Below are 19,813 nucleotides of genomic sequence, written 5' to 3'. Positions count from 1 at the left end.
TATATTATTAATTTTTATATCTGTTTGTGATGATGTTATATTATTTTTCAAAGTTGTTTTAAAATTAAAATCTAAAACAATAACTAAAACTTCTTTTTTATAATTTTTTAAATCTAAAATATAAGTTCCATCGTTGATATTTGAATATGTATAATTTATAATACTATTATCTTCTTTATTATAAGCAATAATTTTTCTATTTACATATAAATTATTTGCTGTAATAACACCCGACACATAACTTTGATTTGATGTTAAATTAGTTCTTATTAATTTTCTTTTATTATTAAAATCTAAAACTAAATTATCTACATTGACAATTTGACTTAAATTTAATTTTGTATAATCTCTTGCTATATATGTTATTTGAGCCATTTTTTTATTCTTCTATCAATTTTATATAATAAACTTTATTATTATTTGTTAATATATAAATATAATCTACATTATTAATGTTTACAAAATCAAATTTATTATTATACATTAAATTTTGCTCATCTGTAGTATAAATGTTCGGAAAATAACCATAGAAAACGCTATCTTCTATAATATTTATTTTATTTAATTTAATAATACCATCGAAATTTAAATAGTTAAAAGTATTAACTATTAAACCATTTATTTTACCAACTTTTTTTGATATAGTTGTAGTTGCTATATCTCTTTGTTTATAAGTACAAGTTTGACTTGCAGGTAAAGAACTTATCTGTGTATTAAATGTATTACTTGTACTACTATTACTATTTACACTTTCTACTGCGTGAATTACTGTATTATAAATATCATTAGTTTTATAACTTATAACATCACCGAAAAAAATTGGTTCGAAAATGTTATTGAAATTAGTGTTTAATGGATCATTAAATAAATAAAAAAATTTCTCATTATAAACAATGCAATATGGTCTACTAACACTATCTGCTGTATTACTTTTTTTAAATTGTAAAGCGGTAGATAATTGAGTAGACGTAGGATAAATATTTGTCATAGTATCTACATCTGTTGCACTTTCACAAGCAATTAATACAGCATCTTTAGTAGTTCCTGCCGATGCTGTTGTTGTTAATAATGTATTTCCATCATCTTGAACTCTTATGAGTTTATTTGATGCATTTTTATAAATTGCTTTATTAGTTCCTGAAAAAACTTTAGTCCATCCTGAATTTAAAACTATTGTATTATCTAATAAATTTATTAAACTTCCCGCTGTTCCATTTAATGATATATTAGATGTATGTGTTAAATATCTTATAGTCATAATAAATTAGTTCTCCAATTTGTTAAGTTTAAAGCAAATTGATGAGTAAAAGAACCTGCACTATTACTTATAATAATATAAGTATTACTATCAGAACTATCAAAAGTGTCTAAATTAGATCCCGGTAAATTATGCGCAATATTCATAAGACCTGGTAATGAACCTCGAATAAAACTAGATTGTATCAAAATTACTTTTTGAATAATTAAACTATTATCTGTCGTATTAGGATAAGTAAAACCTCCAACTCCAATACGTGTTTGGATTGGATTATAAGTCATTTTACCAAGTTGCACACTTTTATTTAAACCATCGAAACTTCTCAAAGAGTTTGTAAAATTATCTGTTGATAAAGATGTTTTTAATTCAAAAATATTTGTAGATAAAGATGTTGCTGTTGTTGATAATTCTGTTGTATTTCCTAAAATAGTAAAACAGTATTTATCATTTGTATTAGTAGTAATAATATCACCAACGAATGTTGTAAACACCGCTCCCGTTGTATCACCAGTGTTAAAAGTTATTAAATAAAATGCTCTTTCATCACCAACTACTAACCATGATCTTGCTGTTGTATCTAATGTTAATGATTTTCTTACATAAAAAACTTTATTAACATTAAAAGATGATGTAATTTGATTTATTAATGTATCTACATCTGTTGCATTTTCTGCTATATTTATTATAGCATTTCTAAAAGTAGCACTACTTGCTGTTGTAGTTAGCCAACTGTTACCGTCATCTTGAACTCTTAATACAGAAGATGACAATGATGCACTTGAATGAACTTGATAAACTGCTTTATTAGTTCCAGAATATTTTTTAGTCCATCCCAATGATGTTTTACTACCATACCCGTTAACTAATACTGCATCTAGCAAATTAATTAAACTTCCTGCTGTTCCATTAAGTGTTGGGGCTGATGCATCAGTTGAATAATAAACTTTAACTGTCATATATATTTAAACCTTTTATTTATTTATTTATTTAGTATAAAATGGTATTCCTACAAAATTTATACTATTGTTATTATTAATATTATTAAATTCATTAATATTTGTCAAAAATGACAACTTATTTAAATCTTCATTTATACAATATTTATAACTAAAAGCATCTTGTTGAAAATTAAAAAATTGATAAACTTGATTAAAGTCGGGTGTATTTTTATTAAAATCAGTATAATTTAAACTTGTTGATAAATTTATAATTTCATTTTTATTATGACATTGAAAAATAATATTTTCATTAAAACTCTCATTAACATTATTTTGACTATTATATTGAGTACTTAATATTAAACTTTCTAAATTATTTAAATATACACTATCTCTTATATATGTATCTTTATCATTAACTATTAATGTTTTAATAAATGTGTTTTGATTATTAGCACTATTATAAATAGTATCTAAATTTGTTGAATTATTAAAAATAAAATCAAATGTTAAATTATTATTATTACTATTTGTATTATAATTTATTAAATATAAATTTTTAAACGTTAAATTAAATTTCTCATATATTTTATTTGTAATTACTTTATCATTTATTTTATTATATCTATAAATAACAAATGAACTTCTATTATTATTATTTATTATAATATGCTCATAATTTATTTCATTATTATCAATTCCAATTTCTTGATAAGTTTCTAAAGGTCCATATATATCTTTCCCATATGTTGGTCTATCATTAATTGTTAATAATATAGAATTATCTTCATTTAAACCTTTTTCAATAATTGATTTACTATCATTAACTTTTTGATTATTAGAAAATACTTTTGTATAAGAATAATAACCCGAAGGCACTGTTGTTCTATAATTTAGATTTTTACAATAAAAACCTATATCATAATAAACAGCATCATCTCTATAAACTTTAATTTCTCCGAAGTTAACATAGTCTCCATAAGTATCTTTATATAATAATAAATTATTATTATTATAATTAACTTCTATATTATTTAATGTGTTTTTATAAATTTTTTGATTATATTTTTTTCTATAATATTTTAGATTTACTAATTCATCATCTTCATCAAAATAAGAAAATATAGGAGCATCTAATATTCTATCATCAAAATTTTGTATACCTATTTTTTTTGCATCAAATGTAATTAATTGATTACCAAAAGATTTTTGTGGTATTTTAATTTGAGTTGGTGTTGAACTTTCAAAAATATCATACCATATGAAACCCTCATCTTTTTTCGTTAAGTTACAACTGTTTATATAATAATAATCATCATTATTATTTTTAACTTCATTAAATTGTATTTCATATCTGTAAAATTTTTTATAATTATCTTCATATTTATAACAATTATTTGTTAATATTTTACCACTTTTATTACTAGCCCACGAACTATTTTGATATAAGAAATATGAATTTAAATAAAATTCTTTCATATCATCAGCACTTAATAATTGAGTTGTTTTTTCATCAATAACAAATTGTTTACCCGTTGGTGTATAACCTAATTCATTGAAAGATATAGTGTTTTTAGTATCACAAATATCTAATAATTTTATATAAACACCATCATTTCCTACTTGACAAATCCATTTTCTATTATCTTTTGTAGTTAAAATTGTATGTGTTTTATAAAAATTACTACTATAATGTATTAACTTTTTAGAACCTAATAATATTTGAACTACTTTACTCATTTCACCTGTAAACTGTGATGAATAAATATAGTATTGTTGACTATATCTAACAGTATAATTAGAGTTATATTCACTATATTGTAAATTTTTACTTATAGCATCTTCATCTTCATTAAAAGATAAATTATCATAATATTGAAAACTATTTAATAAATTATTATTTAATTCTTGTTGATAAGCCGATGGATAAAAACTATTAAATTTATAAGTATTATTTATTTTTGTTAATAAATTAGTAGTAGTTAAACCGTTAGAAAAATCATAACAAGAGTTTTTACTATCAATATAAACTGTTTGATAAATACCAGATGTTTTAATAGTTATTAAAACATCTAATAAATTATAAACTTTAATATCATCTGCTTTAATATCATTATTTAATTCTTGTTGTATATCAAAACATTTTTTTTTAGCAAAAGGTATATAACTACTACATATATTATTAGTATTATTTTTTATTATATATTTTATTATATAATTCTTATTCATAATTAATTACTAAATTGTATTTCATATTTAACTGTTAATGCTTCTCCCGCATTAACAGTTTTACTACTTGAAAATTTTGCAGCAGCAACAGCAATACCAGCACTTGAATTTTTTGTACTTGATGTACAAATTACAGAACCGTAAATTGTACCAGATGTGTTAAATGTAAAAATTGCTTTATTAGCATCATTACTAACTAAAGCAGAAGATGAAATTGTATTATTATATAATTGTCTTGTAGTTTCATCATAATTAACAAATTCAGATGCATTTGTCAATAAAGATGTTAAAGTATCAGAATAAACAGGAGTATAATTATTTTGATATAAAAATATATAAAAATTATTTCTTTTACTAGTTGAACCAAAGTACACATTTGCGAAATCATTATGTCCTTCCTGTAAAACTAGATTTTTAACTTCAAACTCTTCTTTAACTTTTAAATCTTTATCTAAAATTTGATAATAAAAATTACCTGTCATTATTTGTTTCATTTATTTTTTTCCTTTTTTAAATATTTATTTTTTTAACTTCTTCTTATAATTTCAGCATCTGTATAATCATTAACTGTGAAATTATTATTTTTTGTATTAGTATTAAAACTATTTATAATTTTTTTAATACCGTCGTTTTTCATATATATAGCACTTCCAACTTCTTGTAAATCTGGTATAAAATTATTTTCAGTTAATAAATTTATTTTATTACTTAAATACTCTATTTTTATTTGTCCTCGATCGCTGTATATATATATATCATTATTATCATCATAAGTTAATGTATTTTTTACACATTTACAATTTATAATTTTTTCTAATTTATCATTTAAGTAATATATACTATTTTCAGTAAATATAATAATACTATTTATAGTTGATGCTATATTTAATATATTATCTTCAAACAATATATAGTTTGTATTTTTAGTTAAAAAACTATAGTAATCAGTAAAATATAAATAGTTATTTAAACTAGTATATATAACACTATTTAATATAGTTATATCTTCACCGTTTTTTATATTTGTTAAAAATTGATTTTTTAAAGTTGTATATTTTAATTTTTCATTTATAATAATATTATTTGTGTTTTCTATTAAAAAATCATCATAATGATATAATACTTCACTATTTCTTTCACTAATATATAATCTATAATATTTTAAAGTATCTATATTAGTGAAAGGTAAATTATATAAATTAATACTTTTATTATCTTCTTCTATTTCTACAATATAACTATCTAGTGTTGAATATTCTATATTAGTATCTTCTTCTACATAACAAATAGCAATCTTATATATTCCTTTTTTTAGATTACCTTCTAGTAATGTATGATTGTATTCATTAACAATAGGCGCTGGAAATTGATAAACTTTATTGTTAATATATTTTCTAATAAAGTTTTTATTAGTTATAATTAAATTTTATTATATTTTAAAAATTTTGTATTTAAGTTTTTATAATCAATATCTATAATTGTTTTATTTAAATTTTTATCAATTTTTATTAAATCATCATTATTAATCATATAAATAAAATCATTATCACTAAATAAACTATGAGCATCATTAAAATTTAGTAATTTAGTATAACCAGATCTTGTTGAAACTTTACCAGTGCTATCTATATCTAAATTTACAGAATTAACTAATTCATTATCTTTTAAAGATTTTGTTTTATTTTTATTATTAATACCTGCAAAATTATCTAATTTTAAATTGTATTCATTATTTCTATATGCCATTTTTTATTCTTTATTAATTATAATTACTGTTTAAAATCATATTATTGTAATTATTATTATTATATCTTGCTCTATTTTTTAATAATAAATTACTATAATTATTATAATGATATTTAGATGTTGACTCATCTCTTACATCTATATCTTTATGTAAAAAAACTCTATATAATATATACTGTATAGATAATTCGGATAAATCAAAATCAAGTGGGTATTCTTCATTTAAACTTACATTATTAACAATATTGCATCTTAATTTTAAAGTATAATCTTTATTTGGTTTAGGAAAAATTAAAATTTTATCAGTTTCATAATCTAAACAATAAAAAACAGGTTTTGATAATGTATTATCAATATTTATTATATTATATTTTTCATCATTATAATATTTTCTATCTAAAAAAGTATTTTTATTTTCTTCAATATCATACAATATAACATCTTCAATATTATATATACTATTATTTAAATTATATAAATATTGATTACTTAAAATATTTATATTATAATTTATATTTTTATGTGTTTGTTTTAATGATAAACTTTTACAAATATCATTTATACTTAAATTAAGATAATATAATAATAAATCATTTTTAATTAAAGTATCATCTTCATATTCATTAGAAGAATATTGTTTATCACTTATAATATCTCTTACAATTTCTAATATTTCACTAACTAACATTTATAATTTCCATTTTTATTTTTATTTTTTAATAGTATATTGATAATTATTTTTTATAAAAACTTTAACACTATATGATTTTATATTAAAAAAACACATTAATTCTTCTATTTCTTTAACACTAATACTAGCATAACTTAATAATATATAATTAAAGTCATCTTCTTTTAATAATGTATATTTACTATCATTTTTTAAATCTATATTTAAATATTTCATTAAACTAGTTAATTTAGTTTCAATTCTAATTAATATACTTATAATATTATTCATCATTAAACTCTTCATTTAACAATATTGAATACTCTTTTGATATTTCTTTATTTATTAAAATTGCTTCTGCTTTTGATAATAAAAGATTTGATGCATCATATTTTTTAAAAAAATCAGTATCAAAATCAAAACTATTTTTTAATTCAATATTATAAACTTTAGTAGGTTTTTGTTTTTGATAAACAGTTATTTGATTATTTCTAATAATTTCTTTTCTTTCAATTTTATTATAAGTTAAATTTTTTAAATGCTCATAAACATCATATGGTAATACAAAATCATAATTGTATTGAAAATTATATAAAACTCCATTTAAACCAACAAAACCAATTTTGTCACTAACAATTGTGTTATCCGCTGGAGTACTTACATTTATAAGTACATATTTAACTTTATTTACATTTTTATTTTCATTTTCATTTTTTTCTAAACTTTTCATTCATTCATTCCTTTTTTATTATTAATTCATTTTATTAATTATTTCTTCAAAACTTTCTTCTTTTTTATTCATTGTATTTGTTTTTTTATTTAATAAAATTTGTATTTTACTAATTAACTCTTCTTTATTAGAACAAGAAAACTCTTTATATTTATCATCATAACTAACAATACTAATATCTTTTTCTTTATCTTCTTTATCTTCTTCTTTTTTAGAAAAAGAAGAAATGTCTACACATAATAAATATGTATTATCATCTAATTTTTTTACTTTAAATAAAGCATCATACATATAAAACTCCTTTTTTTTATTTTATAATTTTATTATATATAAAAAAAAATAGTGTGTCAAAAAACACACTATTTTTTTATAATTAAATCAATTTTTTACTGCACTTTCTATTCTAATCATAAATGCATTATTTAAAATAACTGTTTTATCTAATACTTTCCAGTAACTTCTTGCTCTCTGTGCCATCGGGTCGGAATCAGTAGATTGAGCATCATAAAACCCAACTTCATAACTTGATTGAGATTTATGATTAACTATACCAAATGCCTCTTTGCCTAGAATAAACATAGGATAAATATCTGCATTTGTACCATTTGTACTAATATTAGCACCTGCTGCACCACCTGCATTAGCAAATTTAGGAACTAAACTAGAAGTAACAAATCTAACATCACCCAATTTACCAATCTCTCCATTGATACGATCAGTTGGTGTTGAATACATTTCTGCTGATATAAAACCTGTTAAACCTCTTACATCAAACTCTTGATCTGGATGTAAAATCGCTACGTAAGCGTGATTAACTGGTTGTGTTGCAAAATTAGGAGTTGATTTTACAAACTCAGTTATTTTTTTAGCATTTGCTGAATTTAATGTTCTTACTGCTGTATTTAAATCATCTTTAGATATTACAGATACAATACTACTTCTATTTGCTACTTTATTTGCATAAACAACATTAGTACCACCAATTAAGACGTCATATCTAGAACTTTCTAAACTTTCTCTACATTGTTGTCCCATGGCTCCGCCAATTTCAACTGCTAAATTTTTATCTCCTGTTTTTAGCATAACATCTGTGTGATATTGGAAATCACCCTTTTGTTCTAAAACTACATCAATAGATGTTTGAACAGATGTTGAACCTGCTGGTGTAACACCCTCAACCAATGGGGTTTTGTTAATAGGTAATTTTTCAATTCTTTTAAAAGTGAATGTTTTAGAAGAATTATCTGGTAATGTTTTTTGAGTAGCAAATTGATCTATAACACAATTTGCTTGCGCTCTACTTAAAAATGCTGCATCAAAATAATTTTTAATGCCTGCTGGTATTGAACTTGAAGTATTAACTGCCATTTTATTTTCCTTTTTTAAATTAATTAATTTTGTATTTCTTTTAATATATCATCAAAAGATTTGTTGTTATAACTTTGAGTATTATTTGTATTATTTTTTCACTAAAATTTTTATTATTTTTTTTAGTATTATCAATAATTTTAATCTCATTTATATTTTTATTTACATCTGTATTTTTATTTTATTATTTTTATAGTATTCAATAACACTATCTAAATCATTGTTATTAATTCTATTTAATAATGCATCTTTTACTATATTATCTTGATTATTAATAAAATCTAATAATTCTTTTTCATTTACTTCTTTTGTTTTATAAAAATTTTCTTTTTCTTCGTTTTGAAATTTATTATAAATTGGTTCTAATATTTTACTTATATTTGAAACAAAATTATTTATATAATTATCTATGTCATTATACATTGATAATTGTTTTTCTTTTAAATAAACATCTAAACCATCCTTAAACTCTGGACTTATTAATTCTATTTCTTCTAAAAATTTATTTTTCTTTTCTTTTTCTTCTAAAGTTAATAAATCTTCTGCATTAAATTTTTTTACTTCTTCTTTTACTTCTTCTTTATCTTTTACTTCTTTTACTTCTTCTTTATCTTTTACTTCTTTTACTTCTTCTTTATCTTTTACTTCTTCTTTATCTTTTACTTCTTCTTTATCTTTTACTTCTTTTACTTCTTCTAAATCTTCTAAATCTTCTAAATCTTCTAAATCTTCTAAATCTTCTAAATCTTCTAAATCTTCTAAATCTTCTAAATCTTCTAAATCTTCTGTATCTTTTAATTCTTCTATATCTTTTACTTCTTCTATATATTCTTTTTTATTATCAAAAGAAGATACAATTTTTTCTATATCATCATACATACATTCACCTTTTTTTTACAATATTATAAATTATAAAATATTACTATATTTAATATATATATTTTTTTAAAATATGTCAAATTTAACAATTTTCAATATCTGTAATTAAATTTCTTAAATATTTTATTAAATATTGTTTACTTTTTAAATTTTCTACACTTACTTTTTCTAAACTTTCTTTTTCAATATATATTAATATATTTAATAAATTTAAAACATTTTTATAATTAGTACTTGATGATTTATATATATTTTTAATTAAATCAATTTTATCTTCTTTTAATTTAATAATATGTTTATCTTCTTTACTTATAACGTTATTATCTTCCATTTAAAAACCTTTAATATATAGAATTTTGATTATTTAAAACTTGCTCAATAGTTGTTTGTACATCATTATTATTATTAGAAACAACTTTTGATAATTTATCAATACTATTAATCTCACTTTCTTCTTTTGTTTTTTCAGCAATAGCATTATTTTTATTAACTTCACTTAAAACTTTTTCTTTTTCTAATTCTTGCTTAATAATTTCTTGATTTTGCATTTGCATTTGTATTTGCTCTTGATATTTTCTCTCTTGTTCTAACTCAATATCATTTTTAATAATTTCTGTCGGGTTTAAATCATAAGTATATAATAATTCTTTTAACAATTCTTTTTGTTTAATAAGATTTCTAAAATCACCAGGTAAAGTATTTATTAATGATTGTAATTGATTACTTCTTATTTGTTTATTAACTATACTTGTACTTGCTAATGCTATAACTTTTAAATCACCGAAAATATCATCATCTTTAGAATTATAAACAGAGTAAAACTCAATAATAGAATTAATCAAAGGTATTGTAAAATTATCAATCTGTTTTGTTATATCTTTTAATATTTGATTATTTGCTGTTAATAATTGAGAAACACCAGACGAAGTTCTGGCTGCTTCACTCATTCCTGAGAAATCTCCAACACCTAAATTTGATAAATTAGAATCTTGGTCGTAAATATTATCAATCTCTCTTCTAACTGCTAAAATCTCATTAATATTACTATTTATATTAGTAGAACGAATTGCGGGAGCATTAAGTGTAGATGCATCATCATCATCTCGTCTTATTATCATAAAAGGTTTAATCTCATTTAAATTTTTTTGAGAAGGACTTAACAAATGTGTCGCTACTTCAACAATAGGGCCTGCGTTAATAGCCATATTGTCAACTAATGCTCGACTTGCTGCGTTAAGTGCTGCCTGATCTTTATTAGTAAAATGACAAATACCTTTTCCGAACAATTGATCTAAACTATTATAATATTTAAGGATATGCCACGGCTTTTCTACTCTATTTGTTATTATAAATTTAATAACAGTATCATTTAATAAATGAACTTCACACATACTACTATCAATTAATTCACTTTCTTCTATATCATAACCTATTTCTTTTAATAATTTATTTTTTATATAACCGTGGTATTCATATACTTCAAATTTATTGTCATTTTTATTACTAATATTACTTTCAAAAGTAGATGATCTTAATTTTCTTTCTATTTCTGTTTCTTTATAATTGCTTTCATTTTCTTCTACAAAAGATGTAATATTTTCTTTTATATAATCTTTTTTATATCTTAAATCTAATAAGTTTTTTCTATTAAAATAAGTTCTAAAAAAAACAAAATCACAATCATTAAAAGATTTTGCTGACATGTCGGGATAAAAATCAAACAAATTAATAAACTCAAAAACTGGTTTATATTCTTCAACTTCATTTATTTCTATTTGATTATCTTTTATAGATATTTTATTTTTTTTACTAACATTAACAATCGGCCCTTTTGCTACTGCTGTACCGAAAATGAAGCAATTTAATAATAAATTTCTATATAAATCTATTATATCAATTTCTTGTAGATGATCTTTAATTCTACTTTCTAAATTTTTTGCTTTATTTAATGCTGTTAAATATATAGCATCTTTTAAATTTTTATCATCACCATTAAAATTGTTTTCGGAAATTAATTTATTAATTATTTCAACTAATAAATTTTTATTTAAAGATGGTTCTTCTGTAGGAAGAATTTGAAAAATATCAGTTCTGTCTGGAAATATTAAATTAATTACTCTTGCAAGTAATTGATGTATTTTAGAGCGTGTTTTGGCAGGATACCAATGTGATCTATTTTTGTCAATTTTTGTTTCATCATCATATATACAATTATACTGATTTAAATTATTTAACCACTCTTGCTCTTGTAAACTTCTATTTGTTTTACAATTATTTAATTTTTGTAATAAAATATTGCTAATTTTACTATAATCTTTTTTCATTTCAATATCCAATACTATTATTATTCCAGTCATCTATTATATAATCATTATATATATTATTTATTTCTATGTCAAAATTGTTATTTTTATACTTTTCAAAATACATACAAACATATTGTAAAGCATCTTGTATATGTGTAAAATCATTGCTTTGTGCCTCTTCTTTATCATTATTTTTATTTTTAATAAATATATATTGTCTTTTAATACCTTCTAGAAGTTTTTTACAACGACTGCTTATATACATATCATATTCATTTTTTTCATTTTTTAATAATAATAATTTAACTGCGTTTATTCTACTTTCAAAATTATTTGTTAAACCTAATTTATAATTATAATTATATTTTTTCAATATATCAAAACAACTAACTCCAGTACTTTGTGATCTTTGTTTACCTGCTGGGTCACCTATAAAAATTATATCTTTTTTAGATGCATTATAATTAACTTTTAAAAAAGGTTCTACTTTAATTTTTAAAAACTCATGCAATGACATTTTATTACCATATTCTGTATTTATCTCATTTAATACAATTAATTTTTTATTAACAATTTGAGTAATTACGCAATGTGGTGTTAAACCAAAGTCTATACCAATAATTAATTTTTTCTTTATTATATTTAAAATTTTTAACAATATCTTCATTAAACTCTTTAAATATTAATTGTCCAATTTTACTTTCACCGTATCTATTTAATACTTTTTTATTATATTCATCTATTGATAATGAATATTTCATTTTATCATAATAATTATCTTCTAAATATTCAATATTTTCTGCATCAACTGAATCGCCAGCCGGTTGTTTATAAAATAATAATGTTTTGTTTAACATATTATCATAACCATCGATTTCTTTTATCATTAAATTTTCAAATATTTTATGATAATAACTGCCGATATCTGGTGGATTTGTATCAAACATAACTATACTACATTTTATTCCTCTTTTTGTTCTTTTAGATTTTGATAAATCTATACCAAAATCTTTTGCTAATTCTTCATCAAAATAACAACCTCCGTCATCAATTGACGGATAACGTCCTGCTCTTGTAGTTGTCTTTTGAAAAATATCTGGGTCTATTTGATCTACTTCATTTAAATAAAAACCAGTACATTCTAAAGATAACAGTTTTCTTGTATCTTCTGGTTTATCTAATGCTCTTAATAATATTTCAATCTCTACATCATTAAACTTAATTAATAACTTTTGTTCTGCTTCTTTATATTCATAAAAATTATTTAAATTAAGTCTATTTAACCAATCTTTTAATGTATTCAACGTTGTATCTTTTAATTGTTGTTTAGTATTTCTTACAAAAACCCATCTAGATCTTCTCACTCCGTCTTTTTGTTTTCTAATACAACAAGCATATTTTAACATTTTAATAATAATACCTGATGATTTGCCAGAACCTACGGGACCCATAATTCCGACATAATCATTATGATTATCTATAAACTTTTTAATTGTAGGATATAATGTTAAATTAAAAAATTTTAAATTATTATTATCATTTAAATTTGATATTAAATTATCTTTTTCTTCATCATCTAAATTAATATCATTTTTAATTTTATTTAATTCTTTTTCATAATTATTAATTTTACTTGATAAGTTATTATCTTCTTCTTTATCTTCATTATTATTTTTTAAAGAATTAAATTTATTTATTAAATCATTATTTATTATCATTTTCTATCACTTTTATATCTTTTACTTTTTTAACTTTTTCATTTAAATTTATAATAACTTGTTTTTCATTATTTAATTTAATTTCTTCTTTTTTATTTTTATTTAAATTATTTAATGTTTCTAATAAAAGTCTTGCTGCATCTAATTGCTGCTTAACTTCGTACTCATTATCTTTGTTTTCTGCAATTATATATAATGTATCTAATATAGATGTACTATAAAGATTTAATTTACCAGAAAAAGTATTCACACCATTTTCCTTAACTTCTTTTAAACAAGTGTCATAATCAGTTTTAAAAAATGGTAATTCTAAAACTTTTTGTAAAGTATCTTCATCTATTTTTGTATTTATCATCACTTTATATAAATCTTGTGTTATACAAAGTTCGTAAATAACACTTTTATATTCACTTGATTTTCTGTCAAAAAAAACATTGTATTTATTTAATTCATTCATACTAAAATACCTTTTTAAAAATAACTATAATATCATATAAAAATATAAAAATATAGTCAAATATTATAAAAATTATATTGACGTTTTAAAAAAAATGTATACAATATATTATATAAAGTATATTATAAAAGGTAATATAAATGGAATATGATTATAATTACAATAATAAAACATTATTAATAAAAGATGATGAAAATAAATTAAATTCAGAAAAAGAATATATAATTAATATAGATGAAATGTTAGATTATCAAAAAAAAGTTATAGATAATGTTTTTAAATATATATTTTTAACAATAAAGAAATTTGTAATATAATTATATATAATGTATATCACAATTTCAAAACAATAATAAAAGTATAAATATGAAAGATTTTAATTGTTTTATAAATGAAAAATTAAATAATAATGAAATTATATACTTAAAAAAAATGTATAATTTTAATATCCTTAATATATTATATTATGATTGTTTATTTAAATACAATACATATATAAATGACTTATTATATAAAAAAAATAAAATTGAAATAGATTATATTATATTAAATAAGATAAAATATAATTTTAACAAAGGAGATAATAATGACTCCCGAAGTTAAAGTTAAAAATATGATAAAAAAAGAATTAAATAAAATTAATTGTTTTTATTTTTTTCCTGTTGCTAATATGTATACTAAAGTTGGAATACCAGATATTATAGGTTGTTACAAAAGTAAGTTTTTTGCAATAGAAGTTAAAAAAGAAAATTATAAAAAATCAGATGTAAGACTTAAACAAATACAATTATTAAATGAAATTAAAGAAAATGGAGGAATTTCTTTAATAATCAGTAACGAAGAAGAATTAAATAATTTTATAAAAGAATTAAAAAATGAATAAAACTTTAATAACAAAAGAATTTTTACACAATTTATATATAGTAGAAAAAAAATCTGTTAAAGAAATATCAGAAATAATAAATAGAAATTTAAACACTACTAGAAAATATCTAAATAAATTTAATATAAAAAAAATTAAAAAAAGAAAATCAACTTTAGATGGTAATTTTAATATTGATGATATAAATAATAAAATACAAGAATTAAACAATTTAATAGAAAAATTTATATTATACAATAATATAATTAAAAATAATAATTTTTGTATTAATGAAAATAAAGAAGAAATTATAACAGTACAAAAAAGAAATAAAATTAAAGATGATATAAATAGTATTTATACTAATATTTATTTTACAATAAATGAAAATAAAAATAAAACAATAGAATTAAATTATAATTTATTAAAAAATACAATATCTTTATATAATAAAACATTTATATAATAAATAAAAAAGACATACTATATAGTATGTCTTTTTTTATTTTACAACTAACAAAACTAACAAAACAAACAAATCAACAAAACAATAATTAAAAAGGATTTCTTGTACAACTATATATAGTATATAATACTATTATTTTTTTGTCAACTACTTTTTAAATAATATTTAATAAATAATACATTCTTTTTTTATAGTATCATTTTTAATTTTTATTTCAAAAATAAATATATTACTATTATTGTAATATTCTTTAATTAAGTCATTATAATAATTACTAATTACAAAATTATTTTTATTATTAGATAATTCTTTTAAATTATACATAATTTTTATAAAATTATTGTTATCTATATATTTAAAACTATTTAGATAAGGTGGATCACAATATATTAACATATTATCATTACAATGTTTTTTTATAAATTCTTTATAATCTAAATTATATAAATATACTTTTTTATCTAATTTATTATATTTTTTAATCATATTAAATTACCTTTTTATTATATTATTATATTAACTATTATATACTATATTATTTAAAAATCAATATAGTAAAACACTTAATTATAATATAGTAAAACACTTAATTATAATATAGTAAAACAATTAATATAACATAGTAAAACACTTAATTATAATATAGTAAAACACTTAATTATAACACAATAAAACACTTAATTATAATATAGTAAAACACTTAATTATAATATAGTAAAACACTTAATTATAACATAGTAAAACACTTAATTATAATATAGTAAAACACTTAATTATAACATAGTAAAACACTTAATATAACATAGTAAAACACTTAATATAACATAGTAAAACACTTAATTATAACACAGTAAAACACTTAATTATAACATAGTAAAACACTTAATATAACATAGTAAAACACTTAATTATAACATAGTAAAACACTTAATTATAACATAGTAAAACACTTAATTATAACATAGTAAAACACTTATTATAACATAGTAAAACACTTAATATAACATAGTAAAACACTTAATATAACATAGTAAAAAATCAAAAAAATCACATATATATATGAGGTATATGTATAGAAGTACCCCAGCGCATTTTTCATCCCCATTTTTTGTTTTTCACTATTTACTTTTATGCTTTTTATATGTAATTTTAACTATTTTTTAATCAATAAATAGTATTTATTTTATTTTTAAATCAAAGTTTTTCAATATTTTTTAATAAAAATGATTAACTATTTCATTTATAAATAAAAGTTTTTCAATATTTTTAATGAAAATGATTAACTATTTAATTAAAAATTAAATTTTTTTAATAAAAATTATTAAATATTTCATTTTTAAATCAAAGTTTTTCAATATTTTTTAATGAAAATAACTAACTATTTCTTTTATAAATCAAAGTTTTTCAATATTTTTAATGAAAATAACTAACTATTTCATTTTTAAATCAAAGTTTTTCAATATTTTTTAATGAAAATAACTAACTATTTTATTTATAAATAAAAGTTTTTTCAATATTTTTTAATGAAAATAACTAACTATTTCATTTATAAATAAAAGTTTTTCAATATTTTTTAATAAAATTATTAACTATTTCATTTATAAATAAAAGTTTTTCAATATTTTTTAATAAAAATAACTAACTATTTCATTTATAAATAAAAGTTTTTCAATATTTTTTAATGAAAATAACTAACTATTTCATTTATAAATAAAAGTTTTTTCAATATTTTTTAATGAAAATAACTAACTATTTCATTTATAAATAAAAGTTTTTCAATATTTTTTAATAAAAATTATTAACTATTTCATTTATAAATAAAAGTTTTTCAATATTCTTAATATAAATGATTAATAATAAAGTATTGAATATAAAATAAACTAATAATATATAAAAATTGATAAACTAATAATATAAAAAATTTGATAAACTAAAAATATAAATATTGTTAATAATATAAAAAAGTAAAGTGTAACAAGCATATTGAAATACTAATTTTTTTATAAATAAAATAATAAATTTTTTATAAAAATAAGTTGACATTTTAAAATCAGTATATTATAGTTATTATAACACTAACAAAAACAATAATAAAAAGGAAAATAAAAATGGAAGAAGATAAAATAATAAATCAAATAATTAGAATTATTGATAATGAAAAATATAATATTAATACAAAAATTTCTAAAATAATATTATATTGTGATAATTTAAAAAATATTGAAGACAGAATTTTTTTTATTTCAATATATGAACAATATTTTAAAAAATCTTTTTTTAATATAAATTTTAATATTAATGAAAATGATATAGAAATTATTAATAAATATAATGATTATAAAAATAAAAAAATAGAACAAATAAAAAAATGGACAGATGATGATAATGAAATATAAATAATAAATAAGACTACTTTAAAGTAGTCTTATTTATTGTAAGTTTAATAAATTATTATATAGAAATAGTTTAACAAATTATTATATAGAAATAGTTTAACAAATTATTATATAGTGATAGTTTAACAAATTATTATATAGTGATAGTTTAACAAATTATTATATAGTGATAGTTTAACAAATTATTATATATAAATAGTTTAATAAATGATTATATAGTTATAGTTAAATTATTATATAGAAAATCATTATATAGTTATAGTTTATCAAATCATTATATAGTTATAGTTTATCAAATCATTATATAGTTATAGTTTATCAAATCATTATATAGTTATAGTTTAACAAATAATTATATATAAATAGTTTAATAAATGATTATATAGTTATAGTTTATCAAATTATTATATAGAAATAGTTTATCAAATTATTATATAGAAATAGTTTATCAAATCATTATATAGAAATAGTTTATCAAATGATTATATAGAAATAGTTTATCAAATGATTATATAGAAATAGTTTATCAAATCATTATATAGTTATAGTTTATCAAATCATATATAGTTATAGTTCATCAAATCATTATATAGTTATAGTTCATCAAATCATTATATAGTTATAGTTCATCAAATCATTATATAAAAAATAGTTAAATTTTAATGTAAAATATTTAATAAAATGATTATATAGAAATAGTTTATCAAATCATTATATAGTTATAGTTAAATTATTTATTATATAGTTATAGTTAAATTATCATATTAAAATAATTTGACTTATACATCTTTTTTATATAATTTTAATTTTATAAATTTAATTTTTAACGTCTTAAAATGTCTTTATATGTCTTAAAAAAAATTGAAAAAATATAAGACATTTCAAGAAAAAACAAGACATTTACAAAAAAATATTAAAAAAAATTGAAAAAATATAAGACATCAAAAGACATTTCAATATACTTTTAAGACATTTCAATGAAAAAATAAGACATTTCAAGACATTTTCAAGACACTTCAAGACGTTAAAAATTAAATTTTTTTTATATTTTTTATTATTATATATATTTTTACTATATATTATATATATAATACTATTTACTTATTAAAAAAAATATATAATACAATAGTTTAAAATCAATATATTTTATGAAAATAAAAAAAGTAATCAGCGATATTTTAAAAGTAGTATAACTTAACTGTAATTAAAAAAAATTAAGACTATACTATTTTTAAAGCATTGTATTATAAAAAATAAAGTAAAAAATCAAATAAATTAATGTTTGACATTTATTATATTTTTATAATGAAATATTAAATATTATTACATTGATTTACAATTAAAATAATTTGACTTATACATCTTTTTTATATAATTTTAATTTTATAAATTTAATTTTTAATGTCTTAAAATGTCTTTATATGTCTTAAAAAAAATTAAAAAAATATAAGACATTTTAAGAAAAAATAAGACATTTATAAAAAAATGTTAAAAAATTAATAAAAAAATTAAGACATTAAAAGACATTTCAATATACTTTTAAGACATTTCAATGAAAAAATAAGACATTTCAAGACATTTTCAAGACACTTCAAGACGTTAAAAATTAAATTTTTTTTATATTTTTTATTATTATATATATATTTTTACTATATTATATATATATATTACTATTTACTTATTAAAAAAAATATATAATACAATAGTTTAAAATCAATATATTTTATGAAAAATAAAAAATCAATCAGCGATATTTTAAAAGTAGTATAACTTAACTGTAATTAAAAAAA

At 18.7% G+C, this 19,813-nt stretch overlaps 1 protein-coding gene across 1 annotated transcript in view; it reads right to left on the bottom strand.

Annotated features, from left to right (window-relative positions):
- Window positions 1-11,477, bottom strand: part of LOC138360806 (reticulocyte-binding protein homolog 1-like) — a gene marked incomplete at its 5' end in the record, with an annotated part of 46,820 nt that extends 35,343 nt beyond the window's left edge. The window contains 6 exons of the mRNA XM_069320344.1: window positions 5,632-5,784; window positions 6,042-6,122; window positions 7,967-8,815; window positions 9,314-9,826; window positions 10,267-10,431; window positions 10,567-11,477. Of these exons, the coding sequence (XP_069176445.1) occupies window positions 5,632-5,784; window positions 6,042-6,122; window positions 7,967-8,815; window positions 9,314-9,826; window positions 10,267-10,431; window positions 10,567-11,477 (2,672 nt within the window). The remainder of the gene's footprint in view (window positions 1-5,631; window positions 5,785-6,041; window positions 6,123-7,966; window positions 8,816-9,313; window positions 9,827-10,266; window positions 10,432-10,566) is intronic.
- Window positions 11,478-19,813: the final 8,336 nt, after the last annotated feature.

This window comes from Procambarus clarkii, unplaced genomic scaffold (assembly GCF_040958095.1).
Source record: "Procambarus clarkii isolate CNS0578487 unplaced genomic scaffold, FALCON_Pclarkii_2.0 HiC_scaffold_122, whole genome shotgun sequence".
Taxonomy (NCBI): Eukaryota; Metazoa; Arthropoda; class Malacostraca; order Decapoda; family Cambaridae; genus Procambarus; species Procambarus clarkii.
Note: the sequence above shows the minus strand (reverse complement) of the source record. Positions and strands in the feature narration are given on the sequence as shown.